General features: G+C 41.7%; 1 protein-coding gene across 1 annotated transcript; it reads right to left on the bottom strand.

Annotated features, from left to right (window-relative positions):
* Positions 1-404: 404 nt before the first annotated feature.
* Positions 405-12917, bottom strand: tcp11l2 (t-complex 11, testis-specific-like 2). Its single transcript, XM_061959525.2, has 10 exons — positions 12776-12917; positions 9984-10149; positions 9771-9903; positions 5067-5187; positions 4767-4990; positions 3193-3329; positions 2213-2400; positions 1820-2001; positions 1576-1748; positions 405-1501 (listed from the first exon to the last, which is right to left on the bottom strand). The coding sequence occupies exons 2-10, from the start codon at positions 10135-10137 to the stop codon at positions 1239-1241; spliced, it is 1575 nt and encodes a 524-aa protein (XP_061815509.1). The 5' UTR covers positions 10138-10149; positions 12776-12917; the 3' UTR covers positions 405-1238.
* Positions 12918-12943: the final 26 nt, after the last annotated feature.

Raw genomic sequence — 12943 nt, 5'->3', positions numbered from 1 at the left:
GTATGACAGCATTTAACCACGTGGTGTATGAGGTAGTTCGTTCTCCTTGTATGTCACTGGGCAGACCGCTGATGCCTTCAAGGAAGACAATTTTTCTAGGAAATCAAAGTTTATTTGGTAAACTCCATTTAAATCTACATTAACTCGTATATATTATTTCTTGTTCACGACAGATTACCATTACATTAAACCACTCTCGTTCATTTGATTGTATTCCCTCGCATATTAAAAGAATACATGTATCCATAGGCAAATGCACCAACAATGTTGCAGTTTTTACGCGTGCAATTAAATGTACCAATACTGCCTGGAGACAGGAGAAAATATTTATCTCAGTGTTGTTGCACTGACAACGCAAACAAACAGTGACCTAAATGTACATACAAATACAAACGTAGACTTGCCACAATTTTTTATCATTTTATTTTTTCATTATATTTACTGCAGTAGAGTAAAACAGCAACAACTTCCCACATATGTATGTAAACTTCAGTTAGGAATTGCTTTTCTTTGTGCATCTTTGAGTCCACATGGGACACAGAATCCCTCAAGGGTTCAGCACCTTTTGGTTGTATCAGCCAATGCAGGGATACTGTAACAGCTAAAGTACCTGGTCAGATAACCTAAATCTAATCAGTCACACCAAATTGATATAATACAATCTGAATAGGACAACAAACATCTGTCAGATAGTCCCACAAATGAACAAGCAAATACAATAAACACAGAAAAGCATTCATGCAGACGAATAATTAAAATATCCAGAATTAAAAAAAAAAAAAAGCTCCTTTAAGAAGCTAAAGGAAGAGTAATTAAATATAAATTCCATAAGGAGGGTGCTATGTTCTTTTAGAATATTTTTTAAAGTGTCACTTTACAATGTCTTTCCAGTACATACACTCTATAACGGACTATAGAAAACTTTAGCAGTCATAATGTAGTATATAAAGAATCTGAAATGTTACTGTGTTGCTCTTCTAAATATAGCAATATTCTTGTTGTTTCTCCTACATACATTTGTTGTAAGAATTGTAACAAACCTGCCCCTTTGCCACCAAATGACTCAAAATATGAGAAGGAGTACATTTAAGGATAATAGTTCAAAAAAAGTGAGTAACACTCCCACTCCAACTGCTAAATTGGTCGTGGTCTTGCAGGAAGCTAAAAGGATGGAAATCTGTTTTTTTATTTCCATTCCGATGAGTAAAAGACAAAAATAGACTGCATGGTGACAAGGTTCAGTTGGAGGTGATAGGGTTTTGAGCAGAGTCCTGAGGAGGGGAAGCCCCTGGTGGGTTGCTACTGAACATCAGCTTCCTGATGATGTCGGCATAAAAAGGTCCATAGACGGCCTTGTTGTAGTGGACCAGGGAGACAAATTTGGCCGCCAGCGATGCTAGCTCAGTGCGGATGGGGTCCAAACCGGCTGGTGTTTGTTCAAGTTTGGCTTGGGGTTTTGGGTCACAGATGAGCTCCGTGAAGTACTGTAGGACACGGTCCTCTGCAGGAGGAGGGGTGACAGATTAGAACACTGCTGTCAAAAAGAAAGACACAAACACAATCTTTGTATCGTACCAACAAGAGTGCGGATAGGGTTGTCCTTGTGGGCGATGCTGCAGATCTGACCCGTAAGGGTGGCCTGGAGTGCCGGGGTCAGCGTCGGGTAGTTCCTCTCCACCAATGACTTGTTCAGCTCGCTGCAGATTTGAGCGCTGACGCCCACCAGCGCCTCCTCTAGGCTGTCATGTCTAAATACAGAGAGACAGGGAAGAAAATGAATACTGCACAGCAAACAGAGCCATAAGATAAGTGTACTAACGTGTTGTGCATATCATCCAGCAGTACGCTTGTCATCCTCTTGAGGCGCTCCGACAAAGGCGACAGACCCTGGATGGGTCCCCCGATGGTGCTGTAGACGATGAGCAGCACCTCGTTCACCGCCTGGACCTGCCTCAGCTGGCCCTGCACCTCTCGCAGACGCGTCTCGTCCGTCATCCAGGTCTAAAAGGACCAGAGCACAACTTTAGTGGCGGACTCGTGCTAGATCTACCATGAATTGATTTACATGGACCCCGACTTAAACAAGTTGAAAAACTTATTCGGGTGTTACCATTTAGTGGTCAATTGTACAGAATATGTACTGTACTGTACAATCTACTAGTAAAAGTTTCAATCAATCAATCTTCTTTATATATTAAAAATAGCATCAAACCTCCGGGAGTGGGTGCTGGCTGTAGTCCCATAAGAGAATCTGAAGGAAGGCCACATTGAGGACCTGAAAGGGTCCGGGAACCCTTGGCTGTCCTTTACTCTGCCCATTTGTCTCCTGTGGGGGCACGCTGCTAGACAGCAGCTCCTCAAGAGACCTTTTGATCCAGGCGGTGGTGTTGTCCAAGGCACCTGGAGAAGATCCATATTGTCACTTGTCATGGTCAGGAGTTTAGGAGAAGCTTGTGGTGTCGTAAGTGTATGTTGTTTAAGAGTGGATTTTAAATCAGCCGGGGCGAGTGACTTCCTGATCCTGCGAGCATTGTGGGAAATGTAGTTGAATTATGGCAAACTGCATAGTGTTTGTGCAAATTTGTCAACAGTCTGGTTAATTGATTGGATGGTACGCGTTTGTTTGTATGAGATGTGTGAATATGTTTGTACAACTGAACTCTAAACATAAGACTCATGAGTGCAGATTGTATATTATTAGTATTCATCTATTGATGTTGGTGATGTGTATTAATGTTAATATTGGTGATAATTTATGGTCTACTCATTGCATACATATATTAATTTATACTCAGATGCAATGTAGTTTGCTATTTATATTGGTGCTGTGCTTGGTAATTGTCATTTAATGTGATGTTTATTCTGCCAGTGTTAAATACTGTGGTGAGTGGGAGAATAAGTAACTGTCTTTAAATGCATGCAGTGTTTATTTGACACCTGAAACTGTACATTTGACATTGTTTAGGTTATTACCTGCTCATTCCATCTGCTTATTCCACCTGCTCTTTCAACTGTTTATCCACTCATCATCTACTGCTCAATGCTACTTCACTACTACATCTACTGCACTTGTACTCCTGAATGCCAAGAGTCAAATAAAAAAGGGAAAAAAGGTGGAAAATTGTGAGCTGAGTAAATCCCATACACAGCGTGGTCAACCCTTTCCGTGGGGAAAACGGAACACTCACTCACCGGGCGTCTTGTCCAGGATGCTCTGGAACTTGGCCCTCTCGTATTCGATGCTGTGCTTCTGCATCACGGGCCTCATGTTGTCGATGGTGAAGTTGACCATGTCTGTCTTCATCAGGTCCAACATGCGGAAGATTTGCCTGGTGTGGAAGATTTAACAACATGACAATGTGCTTTTGACCTTGGATTATGCTCCAGCACAGTGGTCTTCAACAAGGATTTGTGAACTCCAGGCTAAAGAAATACTGAAGGGAGGTTGTTAAAATAATTTTTCCACAAATTTAAATGTCTTTAAACTCACATTGTACCGGTAGTTGTAAAAAGTGTCACGCATGCTTGTGTGCGTGGTTCCCTTTTTAGAGAACACTTTAAACACGTGTAGGTTGTTCAGTATAAGTGATATAAAATCTTAAAATGCAGTAGATAAGGCTAAAAGCTAAACACACAATACAAACAAACACAATATGACTGATAGAATGCTAAAAATATTATGACAGACCACCTCAATAAACAAAATGGAATTTTACAGCCTTTTCGCTGAATAAAAGAATGTACATGAAAATAAATAATGTAGGATTTGTAATATTAACTATGAACAATAAAACACTAAATATCAAGAACATATTTACTTCCCAGACAACTGTCTCGAGATTGATCTTTTTGCCCATGTTTGCCTTACAGGTTTAAAATAAAAACATGAATAAATAATGGTATTATTTGTTCATGTTAACATTTAAGATAACTAGCGATTAGCACTCTAGTTGTCAGCTAACAGTTAGCGTACCAGTTGACAACTAGCAATTAGCGCTCACGTTGCCAGCTAGAAATTACAGGATAGCTGTCAGCTAGCATTTAACGCACTATTTGCTAGTTTGCGATTAGTATGGTAGTTCCTAGCTAGTGAATAACGAGCTAGTTGCTAGCTGGCGATTAGTACGGTAGTTATCAACTAGCAATAAGCATACCAATTGACAGATAGCAATTAGCGGCGCGATACTGTTATTTGAATATTTTAGTATTGCACAACAACAAGGTACCTTTAAGACCAGCTAAATTCTTAAACTAATCACAATTTTATACTGGATGTATATGTAGGGGTCACCGCTCCTTCTCTCCATCAGTTTGGGGGTCCTATTTTAGTGTAATTACTCGGCCGCAGTCTTGAGGCGGTGTTTTCCAAAGAGTCGACTCGTTGAGCAACCACAAGTCTTTTTTGCCTGTTAACTTAATAGCTTCCTTTTATCGTGAGCAAACATTGTCTTGTCTAGTTATGGTATTGTTAATGCTTTAAAACACTCTGGAAAGTTAGCGCCCTCTAGGCATCCGTGTAAAGTTTGCAAACATCCCCTTTAAAGAGAGAAGATGAGTATTATTGGCACTGGAACTAATTGATGTGTGTAATATTTATTGCAAATGTTGATGCAAAATCAGATAAAAGGGTGTTTGTGAAGGTGGGTCTTACACTCTCTGAGTTGTCCAAACACAAGAAATCACCGTCGCTATGGTGCACGTCGCTGCGACTTGAGGTTATGTTACAGGAGGCTTTGAAGGAGGAGGAGGGAGACATTTTGACTTACCTGAACAGCGGCACTGTGTTCTCCCTGCTCTCCCGCAGCTTCTTGATCTCCTCGTCCCTGACCGGGGCGCACAGCTTGCCCATGACCGTGATGATGTAGGAGGCGAGGCGCGCTATGTCCAATGCATCATTGTCCACCTGTTGGCGGATTAGGTCCATGTCCAGCACCTCTGTGATCTGGGTCCGCATGCGGTTGGCGCCCGGGTTGAGGAAGGACAGTAAGATCTATCCGCCGAGAGTAATGGATTAGATTTTAGCGACCACAATGGAGATTTTGGAGTAAAACTAGATAAAAAAATACCTCTCGGATTTCCTCAAGTAGTGTGATGGCTTGATGGTACTCAGGTGGGTCGTCATTCAGCTCAGACTCCAGTACGTCCCAGAATGCCTTGTGGACATTGTCGCGCACCATTTTCCATAAGCTGCAAACAGATATTAGCAGGTATGAATGATAAGCAACATTTTTTCCTTACCCTAAGGTAGGGGTGTCTAAGTAAACTGTGTGGGTCTGTGTGCAATGTCTAATAAAACAAACAATTAATGAGGTAATAAACTATACAAATTAGTGTGAGCGTGGGTGCTGACAAGTGGTCTGGCACAAAACTTTACTGAAGTAAACCTAGCTGCAGGTCTTAAGTGGCCCATGGGCTGCAGTTTGGACTTATGAGGAGGACAAAAAAACCTTCCCAACTGTCAAGCGGAGGTGTCAAAACATGGTATTACCATTTATTATGATGTCACGTAAACATGTCAAAATTCACAATCTTCAACCATAACTTTTTGAGGTGTGGGGTGGTGGGGTTGAGGTGGGTGGGGTTTGGTGGTAGCGGGGGTGTATATTGTAGCCCGGAAGAGTTAGGGATGCAAGAGGTTCTGGGTATTTGTTCTGTTGTGTTTATGTTGTGTTACAGTGCGGATGTTCTGATGCGGTGCAAAACAATAACAGTGCAATAATTTTTCATGACATGGTCACTGCTGCCTAGTTTCTCTTGTTATATTCTTATTTTACTGGTATATTTGTATTCTCATTGTTGCTTTTTATTTTTATTCTTTTGTAATATTTTTCTATTTTGTTTCCATTTATACACCCATTTTATCCCCATTATTTACTTTTTACTTTTTAAATTCGATCTCAATTCTGTACACTGCTGCTGGAATTTTAATTTTCCTGAGGGAACTCTCCTGAAGGAATCAATAAAGTACTATCTATCTATCTATCTTCTCCCGAAATGTGTTTGTCATTCTTGTTTGGTGTGGGTTCACAGTGTGGCGCATATTTGTAACAGTGTTATAGTTGTTTATGTGGCCACCATCAGTGTGACCTGTATGGCTGTTGATCAAGTATGTCTTGCAGTCCCTTTCGTGTGTATGCAGAGGCCCCATACAACATGTGACTGGGCCGGCACACTGTTTGTATGGTGAAAAAGCCGACGATAAAGGCATTGCCATCACGGCACGCCCTTAATATTGTTGTCCGGGTGAAAACCGGGACAATGGTTGCACCGGGAGATTTTCGGGAGGGGCGCTGAAATTCGTGAGTCTCCCGGAAAAATCGGGAGGGTTGGCAAGTATGCTACCTGCACTTCACATTAACACGCACACCGCAGTTTCTACATTTAGAAACAAGAATTTCATGAATGGGACAAGTAGTTTAGGGGTCATATTATGATTTTATTTCTACATATAAAACACTTTCTTGCGGTTAACATAACATCTAATGGGGGTTCTTGGTCAAAAATGTTGCAAGTATGTTTTACAGATCACCTTAAAGCCACTTTTTTAAAATAATTTCCTCGTCTTATTTACATGCCAAAGTCCTCTTCCAGGCCAAAACCCCCATCCACTGCGTCTCCACTCTGTCAGTCATTTTGTATTTTTTAGCGCTTCCATATACAGTCTACTGACAGATAGATGTATGTTAGAACCATACTCTACTTTGTATTAGAAATGGCAACAGCGGAGGATGCATGTGCATGTAAGAGCCAGTCTTCCCCATAGCGAGAGGATAGTGAAAAAGAAAGAACCCAGTGACAGAAACGTCGGACTATAATGGCGGACTCGCGCAAAGCTCCTCGGGTAACTCTCTACCATATATGGCAATATCCGCTGATGTCACCTGTTGTAAAACGTCACAACTGGGGGACAATTCCAAACGGCTCTTTTGGAAGATATCAGGAAGGCAGGATTATTTCATAAAAATCTCTGCATGGTTTGATTTCAAATTTTTGGGACTTATGCAGAGACAAAGACACAAAAACAGTACCAATAGTTGGTTTTGCATGATAAGGCCCCTTTGAGTGATCGCTGTGACAGATTTTCAGCATTGGGAAGGAAAGACATGCTCAGATATGCAAATCGAAGCGAGTGGTTGCTGATCATCCGCCATCTTGGACAAAAGGTTGTGGGTTACATGACAACAGTAAAAAAGGAGGCGCGGCCTAGCGGGGAAAGTCGGTAATGTCCACAGTGAATGGAGAAGAAGTCTAGCAATATGTATATATCACACTTATAACAATAAAGTTATAAAAACAATTCATTTCTACCGATTTAAAAACATGTTTTTGAATGGAGGAAAAGCCCCAAAAACATATAGAGTACTGGTATAAGTTTTTAATATCAATCAATCAATCAATGTTTATTTATATAGCCCTAAATCACAAGTGTCTCAAAGGGCTGCACAAGCCACAACGACATTCTCGGTACAAAGCCCACATATATCAATCAATCAATCAATCTTTATTTATATAGCCCTAAATCACAAGTGTCTCAAAGGGCTGCACAAGACACAACGACATCCTCGGTACAAAGCCCACAAAAGGGCAAGGAAAAACTCACCCCAGTGGGACGTCGATGTGAATGACTATGAGAAACCTTGGAGAGGACCGCATATGTGGGTAACCCCCCCCCTCTAGGGGAGACCGAAAGCAATGGATGTCGAGTGGGTCTGACATAATATTGTGAGAGTCCAGTCCATAGTGGATCCAACATAATAGTAAGAGTCCAGTCCATAGTGGGGCCAGCAGGACACCATCCCGAGCGGAGACGGGTCAGCAGCGCAGAGATGTTCCCAGCCGATGCACAGGCGAGCGGTCCACCCCGGGTCCCGACTCTGGACAGCCAGCACTTCATCCATGGCCACCGGACCTGTGCCCCCCCCCCCTCAAGGAAAAGGGGAGCAGAGGAGAGAAGAAAAGAAACGGCAGATCAACTGGTCTAACAGGGGGGCTATTTAAAGGCTAGAGTATACAAATGAGTTTTAAGATGGGACTTAAATGTTTCTACTGAGGTAGCATCTCTAATTGTTACCGGGAGGGCATTCCATAGTACTGGAGCCCGAATAGAAAACGCTCTATAGCCCGCAGACTTTTTTTGGGCTTGGGGAATCACTAATAAGCCGGAGTTCTTTGAACGCAAATTTCTTGCCGGGACATATGGTACAATGCAATCGACAAGATAGGACGGAGCTAGACCGTGTAGTATTTTATACGTAAGTAGTAAAACCTTAAAGTCACATCTTAAGTGCACAGGAAGCCAGTGCAGGTGAGCCAGTATAGGCGTAATATGATCAAACTTTCTTGTTCTTGTCAAAAGTCTGGCAGCCGCATTTTGTACCAATTGTAATCTTTTAATGCTAGACATAGGGAGGCCCGAAAATAATACGTTATGTGCTTTATCAGTCATTTCCACTATTGCGCAACTATTTTAAAAAGTGTTTTAAAAACACTAACACCTGTTTTGCAGCTGCCACATCAGGTGACGTTTTTACGACATGTCGATGGAACCGTGCTCACACTGCGAGTCCGGACAAGAGATAATTAGCGGCCCCGACTCATTCCACCAGGCACCACAAATATTTGTGAACGTGAGTGAGAGTCACTAAACACGCTTCCCTGACAAAGTGACAGGATAATGACAGAATAGACGACTATGTTAAACGTAGTGACCCATTTTTGGATTCAATAATGTGCAACCCAAATGGTCACACTTGTAGTGCTTTGAACAATAACAAAGCACTGTACTTCTTTAAGATGTCAATAAACTTCTCAATCAATCAAACAAGTTACACAAGTTGTTTCATACTGCCAGCTCAGAGTGAGCGAGCACTGGGGATCATGATGGTTCATTTTACGATACTAAAATATTGTTTGGTCGCTTACATGCACGCTAATGCACCAAAGTTTTATATTCTGTCATGTTTGATTGAAGCTAAAATAAACCGTCCACAAATTTCACATCCAACTACTTTTTTGAATAGTACATTTTGAGCACAGGAAGTGAACAAACTTACTTGTAGTTGCTTTGCAGAACGACCCTGGACTCATGAACACACCTTCACTTCACCCAAAGACTATGGGCATATACAAAAACACACTCCCCACCCCGACCCCATGCCTTCACCACCGCTTAATTCCCCTTCGGGGTTTTGGACGGCTGAGTAGTGCTTTATAGCAGCAGGCCGGCCTCCAGGGCCCCAAATCTCCCCCCCTGTTGCAAGTTGTTGTGATTATATGTAACATGTTTATGTGTGCTATGGCAAATTAGGTTTTTTCCCTTGGTCCAGCCTTTGACTGATATTTATTACTCTTCCCCCCTTTCCCAATATCACCTTTTTTCCCACTTTTTTTTTAAGGAGCGCCGTAAGTGGCTGATCCGTTGGCGGTCCCGTCTTGTCTCCCTGTAACGTATGTCTGCTCTTAGTGGGACTGTGCCGAAAATGTAATTTCAGTTCTTATGTGTCTTGTACATGTTAAAGAATGGACAATAATAAAGCATCCTGATCCTGGCATGTGATATGATCAAGGTGTCGTAGTAAATAAGTTTTACTTCTTCCTTCTCCGTTTCGGACATATTGAACTGTAAACCATTTTAATGTAACTATGTAAGCATGTTGGAAATAAACTACTACTTTGTGGGCTACCAAAACAAGACTCAATCACATCACAATCATCCTCTCTGGAACCGGTGGTGATTCATTACACTGCTTGTCTAATAATGTGATAATTACCCCTCCTCAGGTATTCTGTGCGGGTCCAGGTGGAAATTGCGGTTCACGACGATCTCGTGGAACAAGCTGAGATTGGAGAGGTCTCGTGCAGAGCCCATGACCTCATCCAGGGTGAGCGTTTTAGGTGGGCTCGCTAGGGGGTAGGACAACAAATGTGTGAATGAAAGAATCAAAGAGGTCTGATGAGGATTGCAGAGGGCGTGGGACACTCACAGGAGGGTGTGCAGTGCTTGCTGGAGCCCTCGCTGGTGAAGCTCTCGCGGGAGCAGTCCATGTCGCTGGCCGACGTGGTGCTGTTGCAGCGCTCCGACGACGACTCCCCGTCGCTGCTGGAGGTGGAGGACGGCCGCTCGTCGTTCAGAGGCATCGTTGTTTACAGCTGCAAGACGAGACATTATTGTGTTACTTGTTATTCATCATCCAGCTGAGAGACAACCTTCTTTTCACCATTTGAGGCTTTATTGCCATTTTGGGGAAGTGTGGCAAAGTTCTGGAATAACTTGCCTAGGGAAAATAAGAATTCCTTAAAGACTGCAGTTGGGATCAACACAATAGAAACCGTTGGCATAGTCAAAACAACTGAAGCAAACTTTGAACGCTTTTTAAAGAGCAGCTTGACACTTAGGTGGGATGAAGTGTGTCTCCATGGCAACTATAGAAAATAGAAGACTCCTCAACCAAGCACAGGCTCAAGTTACAAGTAGCAAGTTTTGGCTTTCACTTGCTGGCTTGGCCCCTTGAGGCTGAGAACAGCATAGAGGTTGATGTCCGCGTAGAGGTGGTGGGAGACACAACACAATTTGGTATCGATCCAATAACAAGTAACTATAGGGCCGGTATCGCTAATACAGATACTTTTTACTTGGACATTTTTCAAGATGATTGAGAGATTTTATGATTTTGGTCTTTCGTTTTGCTCATCATGACTACAATTTCAATAAAACAAAGGACCAATATTTTACACAAACAAAAAATATGCATTGCGTGAACACACTTAGAGGTGAACAAGTTACAATATTTAACACAACAACATAGGACAATACAAGTACGTACATTGTTTGAATAAAATAAAGTCAATAGTGCAAAATAGGTCAATAACAATGAACTATTGTTGGCTTTTTGTCTCAAAAGCCCTCCTTTGATGTATGTATAGTATGCATGTATGTATGTATAGTAGTAGTTCACATATGATATCATTGCAATTAGATATTTGCTGTATTGTTGGTGGTTCTGTTATTGTGTACACCATGTGGCATTTTAAAGGTAGAATAATAACATCTGAAAGGGGTCTGATATTATCTACCTTGTGCACGCTGGCAGGGCGACCTCCCCCCAGACACTTGTGATCCTGGTCTCGGTTATCTGGAGCCAAAAATGAATGCCTACTCCCATTTGGTTCAAAGATAGCATGTGAAGTAGTGTGTGTGTGTGCGTCATGCGTTCATTACATCATCCGCACCAGCAGATAGCTAGGTCACAGGATAAAGCAGCAAGCTAGTTTTCATGGATTATACAGTGAGATTCCAGAAAACTGACTTGAGGATTACATCTGTCATCAGCTCTGCCATCTTGACAAGTGAGTGATGGCATAGAAACTAAAGATTTCTCAATTATTGACTCAGTGTAAAGCTCATAATGACTATTAATCCATCCATTCACCAGTCATCCATATTCTATAATGCCAAACATTATCGGCCAAACAATGTGCACAACAAACTAGTCGGGTTGCCTGCATATCATTTCGCGGAATCAAGTGCCCATACAAATAATACCACTAGTTGGTGACTCGTCTCTGTGCTTTTTTTTTTTTTTATTAAGTATGACCGCAAAGGCCAACATGGGGCCAAAGAAAATTGCGAGTGTCAGCATTTTGACAAAGAGGGCGAGAAACACTATTGAATTTAAGAAATAACTCGTAACAAAGTGAAAAGGTGGTGTCTGTGTGGCTCTACAAGCGTCTCCTCCAATATTTTCTCAAAAATATTTTGGATAGAATTCTGCCTGTATTCGTACAATTCAGCCTTTATCGGACCTTTTGGGATGGATAACTAACAAAAACTGATATACCACTGTCTAATAATTGTTAGTGTTTCATTCCTTTACATTGTTACATTAAAGGGTAAGTGTGTTGATACGAATATTTTTTGCCAGAAATCTTTGTCCCGTGTTTAACCCTTCGACTGAAACCACAATGTGCAAATTAAAAGGCAAAAATCACACAATCGTTCATTATTAATACTGGTCCTGTACCTGAGCACCTCCAATGCTAACTACAGGGCCACTGTACAGTCCACTATCAGTCTTGTGAGGAATATACAATCATAAATAATATAAATGTATTTTTGTCAGCACTATTAGCATAAATGTGATAAAAATGTTATATGTATTGTATTGACTGAGCCATGTTGTGTTAAAGAATATTAACAAAGACAGCCCTCTGAGGTTCACATTGCTGCAGCACAACGTAAACAAAGCAGGGGATTGAGGAGGCGGGGCTTACAAGGCATGAACAATCCCCATTGGTTGGCAGTGCTGTCTATCATCCCTAGATGGAAACTCTTTGGTTCCATGGCTGTGCACATGGATCAAAGAATAACCACACACGGCTGAGTATCAGGTACACGTGATTTGGGCTGAAGACCAAAAACAAGAAAGAACAAGAACCAGAAAATTACTTCAGAAATACCCCCAAACAACGACAGCCGTTATACGCAAAAACTAATACGACACTTTATAGCGCTATACTGACGGTCATTGCTGTTTTTAAAGGTTACTAACATGACTGTTACAAATACACTTACTTTACGAGCATTTAAGATGCAACGTATTGAGTCGAGATAAGGAGTCGGTCAGTTTTGAGGAAAAAACAAACGCTGACATGCTAATATGACGACTGTAAACAAGCTAAGACAAGTAAACAAAACTCGACAGCAGATGCGCGCGACAAATGATTCGAAATAGGTATGTTCCGTATATAAATAAACGTTTTTTAAAAGTGCCCTTACCTTATTAAAGTCTCCTGAAATGAGACTTAAGCAAAAATGGCTGTTAAATGGAGTCAAGTTTGTCCGTTTCCTGTTGTAATGGTGACGATTTAAAGGTCCTTGGTTTTAACTGAGTCGGTCGAGGACAAACGGAAGAGTCTATTTCTGACATGCAGGGGTGCATGGTTC

The sequence above is a fragment of the Nerophis lumbriciformis genome, linkage group LG05 (genome assembly GCF_033978685.3).
Source record: "Nerophis lumbriciformis linkage group LG05, RoL_Nlum_v2.1, whole genome shotgun sequence".
In the NCBI taxonomy this organism is placed as follows: domain Eukaryota; kingdom Metazoa; phylum Chordata; class Actinopteri; order Syngnathiformes; family Syngnathidae; genus Nerophis; species Nerophis lumbriciformis.
This window is presented reverse-complemented; position numbering and strand designations above follow the sequence as displayed.